The sequence below is a fragment of the Narcine bancroftii genome, chromosome 7 (assembly GCF_036971445.1).
Source record: "Narcine bancroftii isolate sNarBan1 chromosome 7, sNarBan1.hap1, whole genome shotgun sequence".
In the NCBI taxonomy this organism is placed as follows: domain Eukaryota; kingdom Metazoa; phylum Chordata; class Chondrichthyes; order Torpediniformes; family Narcinidae; genus Narcine; species Narcine bancroftii.
Genome location: NC_091475.1, coordinates 19142631 through 19167986, shown reverse-complemented (window position 1 = coordinate 19167986; position 25356 = coordinate 19142631). Strand labels below are relative to the sequence as shown.

At 39.4% G+C, this 25356-nt stretch overlaps 1 protein-coding gene across 4 annotated transcripts in view; it reads left to right on the top strand.

Annotated features, from left to right (window-relative positions):
- Positions 1-25356, top strand: part of LOC138738565 (amyloid-beta precursor protein-like) — a 138821-nt gene that overhangs the window by 23551 nt on the left and 89914 nt on the right. For all 4 annotated transcript variants that reach the window (XM_069889014.1, XM_069889013.1, XM_069889012.1 and 1 more), the window contains exon 2: positions 17172-17342. In XM_069889014.1, the coding sequence (XP_069745115.1) occupies positions 17172-17342 (171 nt within the window). The remainder of the gene's footprint in view (positions 1-17171; positions 17343-25356) is intronic.

Genomic DNA, 25356 nt, shown 5'->3' with positions numbered 1-25356 from the left:
CAAGGCACTCTGGGAAATCCAGTCTGCCATTGTTTTTCCCACGGTCGTTATAAATTGTGCGCTATAGCGCTACCAACTTTCCCATGTTATTGCTATTTATTTTCTCTCTCCCCTGCTGTGACTTTCCCACGGCAGAATTTATACCTTCATTTTAATCTTTTCTTCCTTCACGTCCTTGCACCTTTCTGTCCTACATTTGCTTGATTGCAATGCCAGCATCTGCAGGTGCCAAGGATTGCGCTAGGGGCCGAGGCATTCTATCCCTGGCGTGAGATGATGTCATCTCACGGCGCCGTTTAGACTAATTTCATTCCCCACGAGACGTTTTTAGGCCGACTGGCCATTAATTCCTGGGACCACTTGCAAGTGTGAAAGGGGCTATTTGATTGGCATTGTAGAATATGAGATACTCCTGCACAAACCTAATGTATCGTCCACTGGATAAAATACTTTTGTATATTGCTGCATCTGCAAAAGCATAATATTTCAATAGCCCCTTTCACACTGGCACTTTAACCCAGTAATTAACTGCCAGTCTACTGACTGCTATTATGAACCCTCGCAAATAGGTACACAGGTCAAATCACTCTGGGGATGAACAGCCTAGACAGGTATTGTCCCAATTCAGTTGAATCATTGTCCTGGTTTGCCCAGTGTGAATGAAACAGGGTATGCCAGATCCAATAGGGAGGATAGCTGTTGCCCCTTTGCTCTGCGATGCCAGGTGGTGAATGTGAATGGGCGCAGAGAACCAGTTAAGATTTGTCCAGTGTGAACGGCTGTACTGGTATTTTAAAATATTTTATTGAACTGCCATTTTAGCAGTTTGCCAATGTGAAAGGGGCTATGTCTGACGAGTGTTTTGTTATAGTGCCAGCAAAATGGGTTTAGATCGGGCACTGTCCATGAGGAGTTTGTACGTTCTCGCCGTGTCTACGTGGGTTTTCTCCGGGTGCTCTGGTATCCTGCCAACCCTCCAACAATGTACAGGATTTGTGGGTTAATTGGTCTGTTTGGGTAGCATGGGCCAGAAGGGCCTGTAACCATGCTGGATCTCGAAAAAGAAAGAGAATATGGCTTGACTGTCTCATATAAGCAGAAGTGCTATTCCAATGCTCTTAACAATATGATAGACAAGCATACCCATTAGATGAAGCAGTAAGCTACTCTATTCTGTTCTAGACTATGTGGACAAAATTTTGCAATCAAATGCAAATATGATGAATAGAAATGCAATTTGCAGTCAATGGAATGGGGTAAGATGGAGGAGGAACGGCTTGTATTTATGTGGCTTAGAGCTGTATGATGGCCTTGGTGTCGACAAAAATAGTTATTTTGTATACAACAGGATCTTGCAGCAAGAACAAAATGGCTGATTTTTGTGCAAAAATTGTCGAACAGATTTTTTTCATAATTGTTCACCTGAACGATTAGGATACTATTTTAAAAGGGAGTCTTAAAAATTGTAACACTGCTTTTTTTGTTTTCACCTATTGTCTCAATGTAGGGATTAACCCCAGTACATTCTATTCTAGAAGAACCTTCTATCAGGTGTGAAAAGGATATTGCTTCATATGGATATTTCTTTTCTGTGAATAACATAACAGGATCATTTTTCACACCTTGGCTAATTGGAACAGTTATTTTCATGTGTTTTTGGTTGTTCATTTGGTTTACTTTCTTAACAGCTCCTTGCATATTTGCAGTTGTGACCTGGAGGCTATAATTAAATGCTGCAAATCCATGTGTTAGCCATCTGTTTTTTTTTAATTTGAAGTCATTGGGCAAATCATATTTGGTGATGATTTTTATGTTATTGATGAAATTCTGAATTTATCCTGATTTAGTAGGATCCAAAACATTAAAATAATGTCTGGAGTATCAAATCTGCAGTTCCTGCCTTGGAGTGAGATTTTGAAATTAAAACATTGCTTCGACAAGAATTTAATAGTTGATCAGATTCTTTCACCTGAAAGAGGAACGCAATTTTCAGAATTCTACTCCAAGCATTCTCAAAAGAGGGCAGATTTTAGCATGAGGGCTTGATGCCCACGGTTAAACTTAATTTTCAGTGACAATTGTGACATTGGCGAGTTTGCCTCATTTCAATCATAAAATGTCAGATTTTTATTATCTGTTCTTCAGAAACTATCACTGACCACCTATTACATTTATAACTGTAGCACTAAAAAACTTAAGACATTGAGTTTTCACTATTGGTCAACCTCCAATTATAAGAATAGCAGGTCTTCACTTGTTAAAAAAGCAGTTGCTGTTGGTTTCCCTCATAACTCGGTTGTTCGGTAAAGGAAAGTTGGTGCATTGTAGAAAACTAGCAATTCCAAGTCACCTACATGTCAAGATGTTGCTTGTTTTGGGCTCTGTGGAAAACATGTGTGGGTGACACTCTGATTATGTATTTCCCTTCTGAACATATGTATGATGGTGTATCTTTAGCCATGCATGGTTCCCCCACCACCCCCCCCCCCCCCCCCAGCTGCTGACAATCGCCAAAAATGCATAGTGTGTGAAGAATTAACCAGATTAACCACAGACTTGGTGTTTCTGCCAAGTGTTGCAGTCTCTTTCTGTTAGAGCGAAAGTGAGGCTGAAGTGTTATTGTTTATGTAGTAATAAACTGGGGATTTTAAAAAACTAGGCTCTGATGTTTGACCCACGTGAAGTCTGTGACCCTCAATGGTCTTGACTCTGGAAAGAGATTAATTCAGTGGAAGTGCATTTGTGTCAACAGTAAACTGCCATTGATTCACTTGGGTAGTTATGGAAGCATTTTTTAATTACGCGAAATTAAATGATTATTGAAGGGTGGCTTTCACTTAGCAGTTTTATCCAAGCCTTCTATTCTGGATTGAGCATCAGCCAAAAGAGGAATTAAAACTTTGAAGTAAACCTGTACCTATTTTGAGATTAATATTAATTTTTTAAGAATACTTACAAAAAGTATTTTTTAATCCCTATTAGGAGCATGAACTTGTATTACCTCTGCTGTTTTATAATTGTAAATGCAAGCAGGTCATAGTTTCTTCCCAAACTCTTTCCTTCTTCTCCCCCCCCCCCCAACCTTTCCCAAATCCCATTTGTATTGAACTTACCTTTCACTTTTATCATACATTATTATATTCTTATCCTGCTTCCATGTGACTAGTGTTAACTGTTTGGTTCAAACTGGAATTGGTATATACACACCACAGTTTGTGTCACAGTCTCGGGACCATATAGATGGTGAAAGTGCAATTTCCTTTGCTAAGCTACTTGACATTAGGAACCTAAAGCTAGTTGGAATGTCCATCAATATTAATTTATTGTGACATATTTGTCTTTGATACTTTAACAGCATACCTTCAAAGTGTACCGGGGATTGTAGATCAATTGGGTGACACAGGCTCATTAGCCAGAAAGGACTGTTACCATACTAAATGTCTTAATTTAAAAGTATACAGTTGTTCTCTGGGAGCCCTTGTGCTCATTGGTAAAACTTAAGCTCGACCATAAATGAATTGAGGTTCTGCAGAGTTACCCTGTCAGTTCTTGTATATTTCTTTTGCATGACTCACTGCTTTTCAGATGAAAGTCAACAAATCATTTTAGAAAAACAAATTAGTGACATTAATACCGATAGCTTCTTGAGTTGATAAAACTTGATGGAGTCATCTTGCACATTGATTGTGTTTTTTCAAGGGGGCTCTTGATTCTTTCAGGCTGGGTAAAGGTTACAGAACTAAGCCATTTATTCACATTGTGACATTGAAGAGTTCAGGAAAGGCCTGGAAAGGTTGTCATCATTTGGGGGGGCATTTGTGGGCCATGTTGCATTGTATTCTTCTGGGTAGTGAAATAACAAAATTATGTGGCTATACATGATGTTTTTGGTTACAAGTATAGCCACATAATTTTGTTATTTCACTACCCAGAAGAATACAATGCAAGGTGGAAGTTCACATCAAGTAACAGAATACCAGAAGCATAGGATTAATGTAAGAAATATCCAAATAAAAATAAGTCACTGATTACACAAAGAGATTTATGGAGTTTACTGAATTAAGTCAATTCATTTACTATATTGCAAAAAAAATGGCATTACAATAATGAAGGGATGCCATAGGAGTGGGTGTTGGCATCTGATCATTTTACAACACAAATATTCACGGGTGAGATAAAGTTACTAGAAACTTTAGAGACTTGCTCCCATTTCATTTTATGTTGCTAAAAAAAAGTTCACCTCCAACATATTGTAGCATGGTCTAAAGCAACCATTCTGAACAGGGGCCATTTGCTGCATTACATTTCAGAGACTACGGTTGAAATTGTTACATTTTTTAATACTAGTTGGTAAGAGAGAGGTATGGAAGAAACCAGCAAAGCTCTATTGCTTCACAGGGAAGGGGGCCCATAAACTTTGAGCAGTCCTAAGGGGGCCATAGACAATAAATGGTTCAAAATGGCTGGTCAAAATGAAATCTCTTTAACAGTTTTGTCATGTTGTTTTTATTAGCAAAAAAAAATTGTATCCAAAAAGGGAGAAAAAGAGTAAATTTTTTGCTAACTGGCAGTAGACTTCAAAACTTAGAACACTATTACATGCACCCAGCAGATCCTGACTGCAGCATATTTAAACAGAATGCAAATGAATGGAGCACTGGTATTGAACTGGTTTGGAATGGAGTGTCACACAGCTGAAAGCAATTGCCCAAAGGCACCCAGTTTACTCATATATCACGCCACTTTTTTTTAATAAAAAGGGCTGCACATTGCCAGCAGAATTCACCTCATTTGATCCATGGTATTTGTGCACAAAGCTGCTTGCAGTGTTTGTATTAAAACCTAATCCTATGAGAAAGAAATGACTGTGGATCACGGATTTTATTTAATAAAGTCCAAAGAAAGCTCACACCCCTTCATAACCTTATCTTCAGAGGAGATAATACTAAAAGAATTTGATGAATTAAACTTTAAAAATTAACATTTTAAGAGATGCAGATTAGTATTTGAAGGCAGCCTCAACTGAAAAAGTGGTTTTGGCAATTAAAAGGCAATAGAAATATGCATTATAAAATAAATATAATGAATACCCGTTCTTCTTGGACACTGCTTCAGGATTGCTAGTGACAGAATTACAGCTTGTCCACTTTGAATTGCTAGGCAAGTCCTATTCAGAAGGTGAAGACAGAGGATTAAAACTTTAAAAAACACAATGTTCGAGAAACTCGGCTGGTCAAGAAAGTGTACTACATGTAGCAAAGATAAAGATGCATATCGTAAATATTCGTGTATAATGCAATTTCTTTCCCCCCCCCCCCAATTTTTGGAGAAAAATTTTACCCCCATGTATAATATGACCCCCCCCCTCCCCTCGCCCAGCAGATTTTCACTGACGTTTCTCTTCCCCCTTGCCCGCCCGAGTTGCGCTGCTGTCTTTCTCCCCTTGCCTGCTCGATTTGCGCTGCTGTCTCTTCCCCCCCCACCCCCGCCCAACCCAGTCACGCTTCCATCAATGTAGACGGATGCTGATAATCTTACTTATTGTTATACCCGGCAGAAAAAAATTGTTAAAATAATAACCTCATGTTTAATGTGGGACACCCCCCCCCCCCCCCCCACTTTGAGCTCGAATTTCAGTACAAAATTTTTTGCATTATACATGAATATTTACAGTAATCAATGTTTCGGGCTTTAGCCCTTCATCAAGGTATCATGTTTTTACTTCAACCATGGTGTCTGCAGACTCTCGTGTTTTCCTATGGACATAGGGTAGTGGAACTTAACAGCCCAGGCTGTCAAGTTGTCTGGGTCCCTTCATGCTTCTTGCCAGTGGGGTTTGGGTGCTCCCAGAGGTTGTTGCCTTCCTGGATGCTTCTCAGCCACTTTGAGCAATTTTGGGTCAGGGTTTTCCCCATGAGTTAGAGAGAATGTTATCCTTTTTCCAGGCTGGTTTTTGAGTGCACACTTGAAAGGGAATCATACAGCTACTTTCTACTTTTCAAGTTCACTAATCTCTAACTTGAGGATAAAGATTCATGTTTTAAGAGCATGCCTATCTGACCCAGAATGGAATGAGGTTAATTTATAGTGTCACAGAAAGATTACATTAGGTTCTTTGGAGTTGAAGCACCAACTTAACAACAATAACAAAACATTTGCTGGGGCATCAGATGAGTTAATGACAAGTATATCCTCAGGGTGAGGAAATGTGTTTGAATCATTCAGGGCAGTTTTTGTCTACAATGGTGGATTAAAGTTCAGTGAATAAGCTTAGCTGGTCATCTCAACAAACTGGACAAAAACTGAGGTCAAGGCTGCAGTTTCATAGACACAGAAAATCCCAGTGGGTTATTTGAAGAGTTCACCTGTTGTCCTGGCCTTTAGTTATTCCTCTTTTGTCCCAATCCCCACTCCATGCACTCACCAATAACCTTTCACCAAATTTATCTGACCACACCTTATTCTTGTGGAACTCTTCTTATTGAATGATGCGCTGTCCTTTGGAACTTCAAGGTTGTAGAGGTGTTCGGCATTTCTCATTAATCTATATTCCATTTGGATGAAGAAGGCATTGGCAATGCTGCCTTCGGAAAGTGGCATTCACAGCATGATCTACCTGGCTATGAAATGGATCTTTGAAGCTCCCTAGCAAGAATAAGAATTCAATGAGGAATAAACAAAGAAAGACACCAAGCATTACATGATGGTGAACTAGTCTGTACTGGTTTTTATTTCTTGGTGAACTGGGAAGCGAGCACAGGCTCTCACCCAATTCCATTAACCATCTGCAAGAAATGTTGATAACAATGATATACATAGATCATGAAGTGCTGACATTCTTTGCTCGTGCAGTAACTTGAATAAGAAGTGCAGGGTCTTTAGCCCAACCCTGCTATTAGGATCATATTAGCTGTCTTATCAGACGCAGCTCCATTCTCCCTGTTCCTCATAACTCCCCCCTGTAAATCAAATGTCTGCATAGCGTCACCTTCAATATGTTCAGTAATTAGCCTACGTATCTGCTTGTGGTAAATTCAAGAGATTAAGAAATTCTTCCTCACATTAAATGGGTGACTTCTTATTCATGAACAATAGCTACTTCAATCAGGAACAAAGGGGCCTATAACCCACCAACCTACACTGGTGAAGACTGTTTAGAATGAAATTGTGTCTCAGTTTCTGAGCTTAAAAAAAGGTCTATAATACTTCCTATTGTGTTTTGATGGAGGGATTGTTTCAGGTGATAACCTTTACCAATTGTGCTTGATACATGCTCTCGATATGACAAAGTTACTAATTGCAAAAGTAGTAAAGGTGGAATTATTTCTGCCCCGCAAAAAAATAAGCCAAGAGCCTAGTTTAACTGCTGTGAATTCCTATAATTTTGAGTCACGTCACTGAATGTGGTTAAAACTTCCCGGAACATCCCTTGGGGAGTATGGCAGCAGTGGGGGAGATTATATGTCTTGCAGGAAGGAAAAATATCATTGTGTTTGATTTGGGAAAAAAATCAACTAGGATAATCAACATTTAAGAAAGGTTTCAAATTTCTTTTTACTTAAACTCTTTGTAGAAAGGTATCATCTTGCAAATTAATACATCCATAATATACCTGTTTAAGGAAAGAGAACAATAAGAATTCTGATATTTAATGACTTTTTTCTTGCAGATTATTAAACAGAGTTCTGTACAGGGATGTGCCGTTTAAGATCTGTTTGGGCAAAGCCCGACCGCATATATGTCCGTGGCCCCATAATTATTCAGTTACCATGAGTAAGTTCACAGCAATTTAGAAAAAAGTGATTGTTAGCTGTAGGAAAATGTACACTAATCCCAAGGCCCCGCTCTTTTACTACAGCCCCATGTCGGTCCCCACACTGATCCCACTGCCGTGCTCTCTCCCCACAGCCCTGTGTCAGTCCCCACACTGATTCCACTAACCCGCTCTCTCCCCACAGCCTCGTGTCGGTCCCCACACTGATCCCTACTTTAAAATATTTACAGGTACACTACAGTATCCCATATAGCTTTGCTAAGTATATAATATGATGTTCGCACAATGTCCACCACATAACGTCCAATTTCACAATTTATTGTGGATGTTAATCGGAGCATACCTGATAAAATAAAGTATTGAACTGAGCAGAACAATACTTTGGAGAGCAGCAAACAAATTTGGCAAAGGAGCTTGGTGAGTCGAGTGGTGTGTGTGGGTAGTTTTGGGAGATCCATTTTCATGTAATTATTTAAGATTACAATGATGTAACTTTTCATCAGACCTCATTGTGCTGTTTCTTGAAGCCTGCTGTTAGAGGTTCAACCTCCTTGTATGATTAGGTTTGTGAGTAAAGATGGAGGAGGACCTGACCTTTCCACCAGGATTAAAGACCTCAACAATGAAGACGCTGTTTACATCCGGTACTGCACGGATGGCAGTCTCTTCAATCTGAGGCGCCTGCAAGCTCACACCAAGACACAAGAGCAACTTGTCCGTGAACTACTCTTTGCAGACGATGCCGCTTTAGTTGCCCATTCAGAGCCAGCTCTTCAGCGCTTGACCTCCTGTTTTGCGGAAACTGCCAAAATGTTTGGCCTGGAAGTCAGCCTGAAGAAAACTGAGGTCCTCCATCAGCCAGCTCCCCACCATGACTACCAGCCCCCCCCCACATCTCCATCGGGCACACAAAACTCAAAACGGTCAACCAGTTTACTTATCTCGGCTGCACCATTTCATCAGATGCAAGGATCGACAACGAGATAGACAACAGACTCGCCAAGGCAAATAGCGACTACACAAAAGATTCTGGAAAAACAACCAACTGAAAAACCTCACAAAGGTAAGCGTATACAGAGCCGTTGTCATACCCACACTCCTGTTCGGCTCTGAATCATGGGTCACCTACGGCTCCTAGAAGGCTTCCACCAGCTTTGTCTCCGCTCCATCCTCAACATTCATTGGAGCGACTTCATCCCTAACATCAAAGTACTCGAGATGGCAGAGGCCGACAGCATCGAGTCCATGCTGCTGAAGATCCAGCTGCGCTGGGTGGGTCACGTCTCCAGAATGGAGGACCATCGCCTTCCCAAGATCGTGTTATATGGCGAGCTCTCCACTGGCCACCGTGACAGAGGTGCACCAAAGAAGAGGTACAAGGACTGCCTAAAGAAATCTCTTGGTGCCTGCCACATTGACCACCGCCAGTGGGCTGATATCGCCTCAAACCGTGCATCTTGGCTCCTCACAGTTCGGCGGGCAGCAACCTCCTTTGAAGAAAACCGCAGAGCCCACCTCACTGACAAAAGACAAAGGAGGAAAAACCCAACACCCAACCCCAACCAACCAATTTTCCACTGCAATCGCTGCAACCGTGTCTGCCTATCCCGCATCGGACTTGTCAGCCACAACCGAGCCTGCAGCTGACGTGGACTTTTACCCCCTCCATAAATCTTCGTCCGCAAAGCCAAGCCAAAGAAGAAGAAGAAAGGTCCTAAAAGTTAAGTGTAAAATACTGATCTAGAAACTATATTAAATAAATCCCGCTGAAGGTTATACAATGGCCAGGTACTGTAAGTCTTTAGCAGAAATACTGGAGGAACAATAGGTCTCGCAAGGGCTCAGGCCTGAAACATCAGTTATACATACATTTTTACCTCCTGTGGATGCTTCAAGATCTGCTGATTTCCTCCAACAGTTTGATGTTTTTGCTACAATCACAGTCTGCAGACTTTGTATTTCTCAGCTAGTCTTTAATCCTTGATCAGCTCTTTTGTACTTGGGAATATTCTTGAGTAATTTTACTTAAAATGGCAAATTAGAAAAGATAAGACATTTCACCCAATGTGTTTAGGTTATCTGGAATGATCTTGACAGGGATGTATCTGAATTCAGTACTTTTCAAATGGGAGATTTAGGAAATTGTTTGAAAGGGAAAACCTTGCACTATTGTGGATGAAAGAATGCAAGGAATAGGAGCTGAATTATGTCATCTGACCATTCAAACCTACTCTACCAATCATTAATATGATACGAGTTTATTGTTGCATAGCACAATGTACAGATGCACCAATATTTTTGTTTGATGTCGCCACACAGGTAGATGAGTGTACCAACAACAATGGTTGCTATCTCCCCTTTCCACTTTAATCTCCTGACCGAAACATTAACTGACCATTCATAACCATGGATGTGCCCTGATCTCCTGAGTTCCTCCAGCCGTTCGTTGTTTGCTCAGGATTCCAGCATACGGAGTTTATATTTCTCAATAGTTTAAATTTCTGTTATCCACACTGACACAGAAATGAATGTAAAAGGATAAATATTCAGTTGCAGTTAGTGTAAAAATTAAAGGGGAATAGGAAAGAACTGTCTGGGACCTAGAGGTGCTGGACTTCAGGCTTCTGTACCCTCTGCCTGAAGGGAGCATCAGCAGCAAGACCTGATCATGACCAGGGTGATGGGGATCCTTTATGATATTGGCAGAGCCTCAGTAGATGTCTTCAGTAGACGGGAAGTCAGTGGCCATCACGTACTTGGCTAGGTTTGCCATTTTCTGCAGTCTTTTTCTTTCTTTCTTTCTTTTTCAATCTTTTTATTATTATTATAATTTATAAACACATGCAGTTCAAAGAGATATTTAAAAAATACATAGTAAGTAATGAATTAATACAGAGATATTAAACAATAATATTACAGAATAAAAATATATCATAAAAAAAATTTTTGATCAGTTTAGGGTGTGAACTATCTCTAAAAAAAAAAGATATAATTAATAGCAATATATGAAAAAAGAGAAAAAAAACCCAAAAAAGAAGAAAAAACAAATCTGAATTAAAAAAAACTTTAAAAAAAAAACCTACAGATATAGCTAAACCACGCCGATCACTCCGTTCGTTGTTTGCTCAGGATTCCAGCATACGGAGTTTATATTTCTCAATAGTTTAAATTTCTGTTATCCACACTGACACAGAAATGAATGTAAAAGGATAAATATTCAGTTGCAGTTAGTGTAAAAATTAAAGGGGAAGAGGAAAGAACTGTCTGGGACCTAGAGGTGCTGGACTTCAGGCTTCTGTACCCTCTGCCTGAAGGGAGCATCAGCAGCAAGACTTGATCATGACCAGGGTGATGGGGATCCTTTATGATATTGGCAGAGCCTCAGTAGATGTCTTCAGTAGACGGGAAGTCAGTGGCCATCACGTACTTGGCTAGGTTTGCCATTTTCTGCAGTCTTTTTCTTTCTTTCTTTCTTTTTCAATCTTTTTATTATTATTATTATAATTTATAAACACATGCAGTTCAAAGAGATATTAAAAAAATACATAGTAAGTAATGAATTAATACAGAGATATTAAACAATAATATTACAGAATAAAAATATATCATAAAAAAAAATTTTTGATCAGTTTAGGGTGTGAACTATCTCTAAAAAAAAAGATATAATTTAATAACAATATATGAAAAAAGAGAAAAAAAAACCCAAAAACGAAGAAAAAACAAATCTGAATTTAAAAAAACTTTTAAAAAAAACCTACAGATATAGCTAAACCACGCCGATCACTCCGATCTCATCTTACAGCCCAATTATCATACATAATCATAGAAAGAAAAAATGTTTCTGCAGTCTTGTGTTCCAAAACAGCTGAGGTTATCAACCAGACATTTGTAGCTGACTTTGCTACCTCAGGCTTGTATTTTCCAGCTGTCCACGTATTTCTCGATTCTCTTGACCAAAAATCTATCAGTCTGTTTTTGAATAGCACAATGATTGAACCTTCGCAAGTGCTTGCTAATAAACAATTCTAAACATTCAACATCCTTGGGGTGCAGAAATTTCATAAGTCAGTTTATTCTGAAATTTTGAATGTTTCATTAAGACCTTGCAAACTCAAGAATCTGATCCAATCTCTCTGTGTAGGAAATCACCATCCATGGAGCCATCTGCTTGATTCTTTTCTGCAATCCGTATATTCAAGTACATAATTTTGTTTAGATATCGTGACCAACACTTTCATCTTGTTTACATCTAGGCCCTTTACAATTGTAGTAAGACTTCCTTACTCTTGTAGCCAAATCTTCTCTCAATAAAGCGGCACAGTTGTAGCAGTTGGCGCAACGCCTTTAGAATTCCATATCAATTCAGTTCTACAGTTTCCATTTGTCCTTTACTTGTTCCCAACAATGTTATTTTTTGTTCAATTTCAGAAAGCGAGTGGCACGGTTGGTATAGTGGTTAGTGCAACGCCTTTATGGTGCCTCAGGACAGGGGTTCAAATCCCATGTTGTCTGTAAAGAGTTTGTATGTTCTCCCCTTGTCTGTGTGGGTTTTCCCTGGGGGCTTGGTTTCCCCTCACCATTCAAAATGTACTGGGGGTGTCAGTTAATTAAGAGTAAATTGGGCACCACAGACTCTTGGGCTGAAATGGTTGTTACTGTGCAGTATATCCAAATTTAATTTAAAAGGCTAACATGCCCTCTAACTCACCTGCTCTAATTGGTTTTCATTTTATGGTATGTATGAGCACTCGTGGCTTCCTGTGAACATCAGAAATACTCTGCTTTTCTCATGCACCAACATGGATAACTTCACATTTCATCATGTTTGTATTCTATCTGTCATGTTTCTTCCCTCTCATTCAGCTTTCCCATATCCTCTTTAAAACCTCTGCATCCTCTTCCATGCTTAGTTCATACTTTATCTCTTCACCATACTGGTGATGAGGTTGTTAAAGTTGGAGTCCAATCCCACACCTTGGAGTCTGCCAATATGTTAATGATCTGTTTGTCTGCCCTTTCTCGATCTATCCTCTGTATTGCCCACTCATTCACTGTGCCATAATCGTGATGATTAATCTCTTGTGAGGGACCTTCTGAAAATCCAAACACAGCTCACTCACAGTTCCCTCAATTATTCAACTGCTAGCATCCTTAAAGGACCCCAGATTAATCAACAACAAAAAAAAATCATCATTTTGTATTGGTTTTGCTCAATCCTAATATTCTTTCCAAGGTGTACTATTAATACTTTAAAGATTTCAGCTCTAGGTGCTGTTGACCAGGTTTGGTATTTCCAGTTTTCTCTCCATTTACAATCCCATAGAATCTTTAGAACTTCAGTAGATGATAACCAGCCCATCCACTGTTTCAAAAATTATTTTCTTTAAAGATTAAATTCAAACTCTGCTGTCCTTGGGATTTGCCAGATTCCAAGTTCACCAGTTTCTTTAGTGGTTTTTAAACTGTCAGTTCCCCAACCTCACCAAATCTTCAATATTCAACATTCCAATATATTTGACATATTTTGATGGTCTTCTATAAGGATGGATGCAAACTGCTGTTATTACATCTGTAGTTTCCTTGTTCCCAGTTGTACATCGTCTCTCTGTAAGGGGCCCATAATTGCCCTGACAAGTATCTTCCATTTTTTGTACCTTAGCTCCTGGCAACTTAATAAGCATCTTCCTTGAATTTAATAGTTTAATTTTTCTTGTCAGCCATGGATGAATCATTTCTTCTATTGGATTTCTTGTGCCTTAAAGGATATTTTCCCCAACATTCATCATTTTTTGTCCACCATATCCTTCCTTCAATATTTTCTCCCAATCAGTTTCAACCACCTATCTTCTCATGCCTTTGTGGTTTCCTTCGTTTAATGTGAAACTTGTTGTTTTGCATTGAATTTGCAAATAAATATGATAACATTTGACATAGTTCAAATTCTATCATATTGTATTCAGTCTTTCTCAAAGTGCACTTTTTAAAAAAAAAAACACACAAAATAACCTTTACTCTCAGTACTTCAGCATGTAGATTCACAAAATCACCAGACATGAATTTCATGAATTCATCCTTGCGGACTGGATTAAACACATTAATTACAAATACTAAAAATGGCAGAAAAAAATTGTCAGTGAAATTGCATAGACTGACGTGTGCATCATGGGCTGTTTATAACACTATCTGAATATTGATTCACATAAAGCTGGGTGATGAAGTGTTATATTTTCAACCAGAATTTTATTTTTCAATCTGGCTTGCTGTCATCCAATGCCACCACATAGCCAAATTAAAATCTGGTGAAGTCATTGAATTTATTATTTTGATATCAGAGCACACAGGAGGGTAGGAATCACTGGTTGACCACAAATTTGTGATGGATCTAAGTTGGTCCTCTTTCTCAATCAGAGCCAGTGCTGGCCTTTTGAAGGCATGAAATTTTAATACGGCTGCCACTTTCACAGAAGAAACCTCCTGAGATATGGTCACCGTTTCCTGGGTCTTGCTCTGAACCTTTATTGTTGGAGGGAAGTGTGATGCATCAGTGGCATGTTGATGGAGGATCATTGTCTTGCAGATATTAAGTACAAGCCCCATCCTTGTACGCTTCCATGTAAGTGTCAGTGATGGCTTACACCTCAGACTGTAGAAATGGAAAAAGCCTGCATTCTTCCACTTGACCACTGAGATTTGGATAATCTCAGTTCTGTAATATAGATGCCTTTGGTGAACAGCTTCATTTTGGTTTTGAAAATTAGTTCTATTCCCTCTGGGAAGATTATTGGAGGTGAGATGCAACATGGCTGCAAGAACAATTAAGGAAAAAATTTAAGGCAAGTTCTTCACTGAGCTCAATTCTGTTGTAGGCACATTACCACTGGCAGGCCATTGTATGGGAATGAATTTCTCTGGGCAGCTGTGGTGTTTCACTCTCCCTCCTGATATCAATGTTAGATGATGGTATACTGCATGATGGTTAATCAAACTCACTCCAGCCTACAAATCTAGATCCAGATTAAACTGAACAATTTCATTATGGCCATCCATGTTTACAAATTTAGTGGAAGGATCTTTAAGATAAACCCCCTCTGAAAACAGCCCCCATGGCCCACAAACTTTGAAACAGTCTCCTAAATGTTACTCCAACCTTGTGCAAGGCAACACCCAGATGTGTTGCTGTCTCGAATGCTTCCTGATAGACAATGGGTTCCTGAGTCATATAGTGCAAAAGCTGAGCTGATTTATTGAAGTAAGAATTTCAATTAAGCTGTCTTTTAATATCCCTGGGTTAGGGAGTGGTGACATGGAAAACAGCCAGTGCCTATCCAGTACAATGATTATTTCAAATGAATTCTAGAAGGACTTGATGTAAAGCTATACAGGCTCAAATAGCCTACCAATACCTTTTGAGTAGGTCATTTATCAAGCATGCCTTTTCATAATGATCCTGGAGATGCTTTGACGTTTTGGGGAATAAAACTTCAAACTTAACATGAGATATCAAGCAGCAACTTCAAAGCAAGGCAGTGTGATGTTCTGTTAGGTGCAAGTATTTGTGGAACCTGCCAAATTTAGAAGTTATGAAACTATGTTTAGTGATAATGTGCTCTGCAGAGTCGTATATCAGATATTTTAATAGCTTCTTTTAATGCATTATCCAGCTGACAGTGCCAGGCCAAAGACTGGTTTCACGTTGTGATTAAATAGTTTGTCAGTGGATTTGCTCCCCTTTTCCAGGTGACTGCCTCAAAACAATAAAGCATTGAAACCTGTAGTGATGTAATATGCTTCCGGTTTAGATAGGAAATGATAAAAGTTGTTTTGATTTAAATGACTTTGCAATTTGGAAATAAAGTTATACATCTTGGAAACAAGTCCTTTGGCCCAACTTGTCTATACCGACCATGCTTGGTCCTATTTACCTGTGTTTGGCCCAGATCCCTCCAAATCTTTCCTGTCACTGTTCCTGTCCAGATGCCTTTTGAACATTACAATTATACCTGCTACAATGGCTTGCTCATTTCATACACCCACCACTATTTGTGTGAAGGTGCTCCTCGGGCCCCTTTTCAATCTCCCCACCCACCCCCAATCTTAAATCTGCCTCCTAGTTTTAGATTTCCTCTACCCAGGAGAAAAATGCTATGACTATTACCTTACATATGCCCCTCATGACTCTCTAAACCATACCACCCCCCCCCCCCCAACCACTCTCATCCCTTCGCCTTTTGTGCTCTACAGAGAAAGGTCCCTGTCTCCTTGTAATTCAAGACTACCAATCCTAGTAAGATTTTTGTGAATCTTTTCTGCACTCTTTCCAGATGAATATTATCTTTCCTATTGCTGGGTGCAAGTGTGATCTCCCCAACATCTTGTACAGTTGTAACATGAAGTCCCTGCTTCTTTACTCAGTGACCAGACTAGTGAATATAAGCATGCTAGATGTCTTGCATCACCTGGACTATCTGCATTGCTACTTTATATATTTATGTATATCTGTCTCAAGTCTTTGTTCTATTGCAATCTACAGGGGTTGGAAAAGAGAAACAAGCAGAGAAGTTATGGAAGAAAGGATCAAGGGTAGCTTTCTGATAGAAGAAAGGAAAGATATGGGGATCAGGAGGAAAGGAGTCGGAGGGATAGGGAAAGAGCCATTTTCACACTGCAGGGGAACGGTGACCCTACTTTGTCTTGGTGAAATTCCCGGGAATTCAGGGCCTCCTGGGCCTTTCACACCACGGTCCAAATTCCTGGGAATTTGCCCTCCCCGGCAATTTAGGGGGATCCCGCCCCCAACCAAAGGCATGTTACCACTCCCACCCCGTGCTTCAGCACGTCACGATGGCGGCACAATGTGGGATGAATGGCCGACTTTGTTTCCCATAATCCCTCACACAGCTGGAACCATTCTGGGAAATGCAGCTGTGTGAGGGATTATGGTTAACGAGGACGGCCATTGTGCTGCCATCGTGACATGCCAAAGCAGCTTGCTGTTGTCAGGCTGCATCTTTTAAACTTAATTTCAATCACCTATATGACGCAGCACTGACATCCAAGGCTTCTCTGCTTGGCCATTTGGCTCTTCACACCGCAAGGAGAGGGTGGTCCAGGAAAATTTCCTGGGACCGTGACCCTATCTACGAGGTAAGGCCCATTTAAAATTTCCGGGCCAACCTTTTCACACCGCAGGTTAACGGAAGGGTTCCCAGGAAAATTTCCGGGGAACCTCCATTTTACAATGCGGTGTGAAGAAGCCTAATCGAGAGGTGGTTAACAGAAATTGGAGCTTGATGTTAATATAGTGTGTGCTCCCTTTTTGTATTTCACTTTGAAAGACACTTTGGATCAGTTTTTATTTACATGTATGGTTAGTAATTAATGTCGTTTTGTTTGCCAGGTTCCAACTGATGGAGGTACTGGATTGTTGGCGGCAGAACCACAAATTGCCATGTTCTGCGGCAAGCTGAATATGCACGTGAATGTGCAGACCGGCAAATGGGTCTCTGATCCTTCTGGAACGAACACTTGCTTTGCCACAAAAGAGGGAATATTACGATATTGTCAAGAGGTAGGTGCACTGAGTTTTTGCCTATTGCTTATGCAACTTTCATATCTTGTGGCTATTGTGCAGAGAATGTGTTGTGGAGGGAGTGAAATTATGCATTGGGCAAGTAATGATATGGTAAATGAACAGAGAACACAAACCTATATATTCCTATCAAAAAAAAACCCTTCCTACCTCATAACCCTCAAATTTTCTTTCATCCATGTGCCTGTTTATGAGTCTTAAATGCTCCGAGTGAGCCAGCCTCCACCACCACCCTCCCAGCAAGATATTCAGACACCCACATCTCTTTTTTTAAAAACTTGCCCTTAATGTCTCTCCTAAACTTTTCTCCCTTCACTTTGTACAGATATTATTTGGTATTTGCTACTTCCACCCTGGAAAAAGGCACTGACTGTCTACCTTATCTATGCTTCGCAGAATCTTGTAGGCCTCCCAAGTCGTGTGTCATCATTCTATGCTCCAAAGAGAAAAGCCCTAGCTCTGCCAATCTGGTCTCATAAGACTTATTTTCCAACCCAGAAAACATCCCGGTAAATCTTTTCTGCATTCCCCTCCATAGCTTCCATATCTTTCCTACAGTGAGTTGACCAGAACTGAACACAATATTCTAAGTGTGGTCTCACCAGAGATTTGTAGAATTGCAACGTGACCCTTTGACTTTTGAATTCAGTCCCTTGACTAATGAAGCCTGAAACGTCAGTTATGTATTTTTAACTTTGCTACATAAAGGACACTTTGACTTGCTGAGTTTTTCCAGCATTTTATGTTATTACTTGGCCTTCTTCCTATCCTATCAACCAGTGCAGCCACTGTGAGATATGTATGGATTTGGACTCCAAGGTCCCTCTGTATTTCTACATTGTTAAGTATCTGACTATTAATCCTGCACTCAGCCTTCAGGTTTAACGTTCCAAAATGCAGCACCTCAGACTTATTCAGATTGAACTCCAACTGCCACTTTCCTGCCCAACTTTGCATCGTGCCTATATACTTTGGTAACCTATAACAACCTTCAACACTATCCACAACTCCTCCAATCTTTGTATCATCCACAAACTTACTGACCCATCCTTCCATTTCTTCAGCTAGGTCAATTATAAAAATTACAAAGAGCAGGGGTCCTAGAACAGATAGATCCCTGCGGAACTCCACTAGTCATGACCTCGAGTCAGAATACTTTCCGTCCTCTGGTTTCCACAGGCAAGGCAATTCTGAATCCACACGGTCAACGTTCCATGCTGAGTGCATATGAACAAATCAGTATTGTCATAGATGTGTAGAAATTAAAAAGAATCATGCATCTGTCATTTTATATCTTCTCATTCTTTTGCGGGCAAGGGTGTGATAGGTTAATCCAGGCCATCCTGCCATGGTGGACTGCCACCTTGAACTGTTGCATGGTGATTAGACTCAGTGAAGAAGAAAGGACAGATTTCCAAATTAGGGTGGTGTTTGGCTTAGAGGGTAAATTGGAGGCACCATTGTTTGCATTTATCTGCTTTTAAATTCTGGGGGCCCTGGATTTGAGAAGTGCTGTTGAAAAATCTTTGGAATGTGACGCTGTCTCAGTGTGTTGCTGGAGTGTGATGCTGACTGAGCTCTGCTGTTATCGCTACCACCTTCTAATAGGTGAGGAAACAACCCCAGACTGCCTCAGTGTATTTTGTTTCTTACTTCCCCCAGAAGGTTTGCTCTTTACATGTTCTACCTGTAGGATGTTTGAGTCCCCCATGACAAGCGCATTATCATTTTCCACAACCATCCTTGCATAACTGAGCAACTCATTGTCTGTCTACATCATGTTGTGTTGGTGATTCAGAGCAGATACTAATTAACAACCTGCTACCTTGAATTAGCTAGTTCTTTCCATATTGTTTCACTGGAGTGCCATTTGGATTATATATAGCCATTTGTGTTCTATCTTTTCTCTTCAATCCATCATTTCCCTCGAGCCTACTTTTGCGCACACATTTGTATCCTCTTCCTTTTCACATAACCATGTGCTGAGGCCACAGTTGTATCAGTATCTCAGTATCTGCATGTTTCTCAAATTACCGTTCATTTTTCTTTGTGCTTTATGCAAGTGTCAATGGTATTCAAAAAAATATCTTTTGAAATCTGCCTTGCCTGCTGTCTTATCAACTTGGGATTAGTCCACATCTCCAATTGTTCTCCTGAAGAACATTGTTGCCAGTGTGATTTTGCTGAAATTTAATCTATTGCATATTGTGTGCTTCAGTCCGCTACAAGGATTCTGTAACATCTAGATATTGCTGTAGAGCATCAGGATTAAATTACTTAGCCAAACAAAGCATTTAATAGCTGTTTTAAAACCATCTGTTTTATTTCTTCCCTCCTCCAACCAGATTAAATTTTCTGGGATGTTTGCACTCAGGGTTTCCCATCCCAACTATTCCTTTGCTCAATTACACACAAAGAACCTGCCTTTTTGACTCAACCCAGGCTACTGATGGATGCACCAGCCTATTGCTCTCTATTGGTAAGATGGCATTAAGACTCTGGAATGAAGTCAGTGTACAGAGCTGGGAACTGTGAAAGAAAATGGAGAGGAATTAAAAAAAATGTAACATGGAATGTTGGTCTTTATATCTGGGCGGAGTGGGGGAGGGGGTGGTGGATATGCAATGATGGCTATATAAAGCTCCAGTTAGATACTATTTAGAATGCAGTATGATAGTACTGACAGGTTTGTAATCCTTTTGACCAGAAAAGATTTAGCAGTGAACAAATTGAAGTATCTAGAATGATTAAAGGGGTTGGTAGGATAGAAAGAACCAATTTTAAGGTTAGTGAGGATGTCTTGGACAAGGCCCAAACCTTAAAATTAGAGCCAAGCTGTTCAAGGGCATTATTAATAAAACCTTACTCAAGGGAAATGTGCAACTATTCTCCTGAAAGTTGAGGCTGGAGTTTAAAGTTTGAAAGCCCTGGTAATCCACAGTATTTGGCAAATAAAAGTCCAAGAGCTCAAGATTAAAAATATGAGGAGAAATCTGAAATAAAAACTGAAAATATCAGAAACTCCCTGGAAAGAGAAACTGTCAACATTTTACTTTTTGGTCCCGGGTCTGAAATATTAATTGTTTCTCTTTCCACAGATGAATCTGGTCCTGGATCAGTTTGTGACATTGAAAAATAAATATTGACTTAGAATAATATAGTGTGAAAATAGACCCTTCACCTCCAACTTGCCCATGCTGAACAAAATGACCCACTCACCTGAGCCCTGCCTGCATTTGGCCCTTTATCCCTCTGAACCTGTCCATCAAAATGTTTCTTAAACATTGAAATAGTACCAACCACAGCTACCTCTTCCAGCAACTTGTTCCATACACTTGCCATCCTCTGTGTGTGTATTTTTTTAAAAAAAGAAAAGGAAAAAATAAATTGGCCCTCAGGTTTCTATTAAATCTCTCCCCCTCAACTTAAAGCTATGTCCCGTGGTTCTTGATTTCCCCTATTCTGGCTGTTCACCCAATCTATTCCCACAGTGCTCTGTCAGTTCTCGAATCTGGCCATCTGATCATTCTATGCATTGGGTTCAGAATAGGTATCATGTTGGGATTTAATTTTTATGGTTAATTGTTTTTACTCGGTGCTGCACTGGATTTCTGAGTGACTGGAATGGAAATTGAGGCCACAGGTTTCTGATTTGGATGTAAAAAATGCCACTGCCACTGAGTTGTACCACTGAAATTCTTCATAAAGAAGTTAACTGAAAGGCAGAGTAAACATAATCTGAGCTACTGATTTTTTTTTTAAATAATAGGATGGTAGCATTGTTGGTAAGGCCATCATATAATTGCCCATCCTAATTGCTATAGAGAAGGTGGTGGTGAGACATCCACACAACGATGAATGCAAGGGAGTTCTCGGATTTCGACCCAGAAATGGAAAAAGACTGGTCTATTTGCTTTGTTGTGTGACTTTCTGGGAACCTGCATAATATTCTGTGCAAGATCACTACCATGGTTTAGTAAACTATCTTATGAGTTTTGGGTTTGTATTTAGAAATGTGCAGTAGAGTGCTGTAACCTTGATGTACTCAAATTCTTTTTTTTTTTCACACCATAAACCACATTGACCATGATACATACATTTTCCTTTTCAAATATATACAGTGTCATTTTCTCTCCCTCCTCCCATCCCACCCTCCCTACCTCCCCCCCATCCATTTAAAGTACAAAATCTAAGATACATTAAACCAGTCAAACAATGTTGTCATTCAATAAAAATAAACAAGAAATTCCACTGAGTCAATTCTTTTCATTTCCTTCTCCTTTCTGCAACTACACCGTATGTAAATAATTACTAAAAATTGCCATGAAAGAAAGATAATTAATATATCTAGTTGCACAAAGTGCAACAAGAGGTGCTGCAATATTCAGATAGATCTTTAGTTCAGGAGTAATAATTTGGTGAGGATAATGTACGAAGGATCAAGAACCTGAAAGTTGCTCTTGAACCAAGAGATGCCAGACTTCAAGCTTCTGAACCTTCTGCGTGAAGGTAGCAGTGAGAGAGCATGGCCAGAGTGATGAGGTTCCTTTATCATGTTTACTGCTCTTTTGAGATATCGCTACATGTAGATGTCTCAATGAACAGGATGTCATTGTTTATGATGGATCTGGCTACGTTTGTCACTTTGTCTCTTAAGTTTCCAAACCAAGCTGCAACCAATCAGAACACATTATCCTTTTGCCATCTCTGAACCAACTCTGATTTGTGGTAATCAAAAGCTAGCAGAAGAAAAGTTTTTAAATATGTGCAATTATCTCAAAGTTAATGATTTCTGAAAGCTCTTTAATGTTGAGGTACTGATTTATAAGTTTGGGCAGCCTTCTAACTAAAAAAAGGAAATGGGAATCATTATATGGGCACAGAAGGCATCAATACACTGCTCATTCTGTTTTCACGATCCATCAACATTTGTTCTTTCCAGGTTGGGTTACTCAATGTAACTGAGAGCATAACTATGCTGTTTGTTTTCCCCTCTTTTCGTTCTCCAACTCCTCCCACCTCATTCCCCTGCCCAAACTGTAGGTCTGGCCTACACCAGATTGTATAAAGTTGATAGTTCATGTTGATGTATGACTTTCATTGTACCACAGTCATTTTGTGGGGTTCATTTAATTCACCATGCCACTGCTTTGTGGTGAGTAATTTACTCGCTATTTTGCTAGAAATCTGAATCTTGATCAAATTTAAACTTTTAATTTGGTTAGTTTGGTATTTGCTATGCATAGCAGATTTGAATTTTTTAACTTAAATTGATGAGAAACAAAATAGCCTCAAAGCCTTGCGTGGGGAAAAATAAAATCACATTTCACTGAGTAAACTTCATTGTGACAATGGTAACCATGCAGAATTTATGCTTTGCCTTTGGAGTAATGCACATGACTTACAAAACATATTTAGACAATGAATCAGAACTATTTGGGATGCTGAGGTGTGGTGGGGGAAAGAGTAAAAATCTGGACAGAGTACTAAAACTGAGCCTTATTATACTCCTGTGGTGAATGTCTGCCAAGCTGCCTGTCTCCCCTCTGGCGAGCCTTGCTGTACTAACATTGGCTGTGCATTATCTCTACTGTTAGGACACTACCCTTGGATATAGCTGTAGATGCACCTATTTCATTATTGTACCATGAGTTTCTGCTAATAAAAGCCATGATTATTGTTTGACCACATCGTCATTGTCTACTTCATCAACTGGCACTTCAACTCCAAAGGCTGTGTCACCTGCAGAAGTCTTGTGAATGGTTTCCAGATTCTGCCAAGCAGCTAACAGCATTGATTTTTGTTCATTAAGCCTCAAGTCACTGACCAGGATCATTTTTAGTGCTTACCTTTTTTCCAGGAAATAGCAGTGTTGGCTCTTGTTAACTCAAGAGCACATTGAATAAAGCACCAACAGGAATGATGAAATCCACTCCCACCTTTCAAAGAAGCAAATTGAAGACCATCCTTTATCTAGATGGAAAGATTCCTCTAAGATCAGGCTGAGTGAATTTCAAATGGGCAAACCACTTGGATTTTCTGGACAAGAGAGTGTTATTTTGCTGACTTAGATATACTTGTCAAGATCAAAAGCTGATGAATCTTAATAACTAAAGATTTTTAATAGTGGGAATCTGATTTTTGCCAGTATTAATCAGAAAAATTATGAAGAAAAATGTCCAATTCAACCATTTAATTGTTTAAGTGTAAGCTTCTGTAGGCAATTGTATGACTTAAAAGTTAAATTGTATGATAGGACATTTTATCAGAATAAACTCGAGAAAAATTCCAGTCATGGCACAAGTCACTGCCACAAAACCATTGCTTGATATTTCTGATTGAACAATGATTGTAAACAATTTTTTGTCTGGTAAGGTCTCAATATTCGCATATTTTATAGTAATTGTTTTGTATCAACCAATAGTATACAAGTATTTAGTAACCCTGTGCATTTAGAGATATGATTATTCTGGATCTGAGAATTCAAGGTCTTGCCCATTCTTAACTGGTGAAATTCCAACCATTTCTTTTAATGTTTACTTAACTCTCCAGTAATGAAAATGCCTGCAAGGCAAATGTATCAACAGGAAGTTATAAATTGACTCTAGGAGTGACCTAAATTAAGATGTGGCCTTGCATTTCAGATTAAATCAATGATTTTAACCAGTTGATTAACTTGTGACTGTGCAAAATCTTATTAACATTAAAAACAAGTCATGTACTTGTGATCTGATTGAGGGAATTATGCAAATAATGACCATTTGGCAAATTTACTAATGTTGCTTAGATGTAATATTAAAAATGCAGAGTTTATGAATGCTTCTGTATTTGGTTCACAGTAGCCCAAATTCACCAGCATGCTGAATCAGTGAACAGCACATAATTGATGTGCTCTGTGGGAGCTCCAATCTGTGACAGTCACTGGCAGTGTTACAACAGAACGTTGGCATTGAAATGTCAAGTATAGTACTTGACTCCAGGCAAGCTAGTGCAATACATTATTTTGCATAGGTATAAAGACTTCGGAAGGTCATCTCTGATCAAAACATGTCAACTTAAACATAGTTTTTTTAAAAACAAGAAATCAAAGGGGTTAATGCAGGATTAATTGCTTGGTGACCCAACTTAATCTGAAATATATAATACTGCAGATTTTTAATATTGTATTGTGCATTGGAATTGCTAACATGTTGTCAACTAGAGAGAATGCAGAACTGGATCTCCTGTTGGGGAACTAGACAGGACAGGTGACATAGATATGTCTTGGGGAATACTTTGGGTCCAATGATCATAATGGTATTAGTTTCAAGATAATTATGAATAGGATAGGTCTGCTTTTCAGATTGAAATTCTAAATTAGAGAAAGTCCAATTTTGAGGGATCTGGAAAGCGTGGATTTAGTTGGGATGTTTTCTGGCAAGGATGTGTCATGTCAGTAGGTGGAAGGTCTTCAGAGGTGAAGTTTTAAGAGTACAGAGATTGTATGTTCCTGTCAGGGTTAAATGCAAAATTAACAAGCATAAGAACCCTTGGTTTATGAGGGATATTGGAGATCAAGTGAAGAAGAAGCGAGAGAGGTGTATAGCAGGTGTAGACAATAAGGCAGCAAATGAGGTACATGGAGCATTAAAAATGTAAGAAAATAATTGAGGAAATCATGAAGTTGAAAAATGAGGTTGTGTTAGCAGACAAAATGACGGAAAAAGTCAAGGGTTTCTACAGGTATGTTAAGGGCAAAATGATAGTAAGGGACAAAAATGGTCCCCTTGAAGATCAGAGTAGTTAGCTATATATCGCGCCTGAAGAGATTGGGAGATCTTAAATTTTTTTTTGCATCTGTGTTTACTCAGGGAACTGGCACAGAGCCAAGTGAAGTAAGGCAAACAATCAATGAGATAATGGAACCTATACAGATTAAAATGGAGGTGGTGCTTGCTGTCTTAAAGCAAATAAAAGTGGATAAATCCCCAGGGCCTGATTTTGAGGGAGGCGT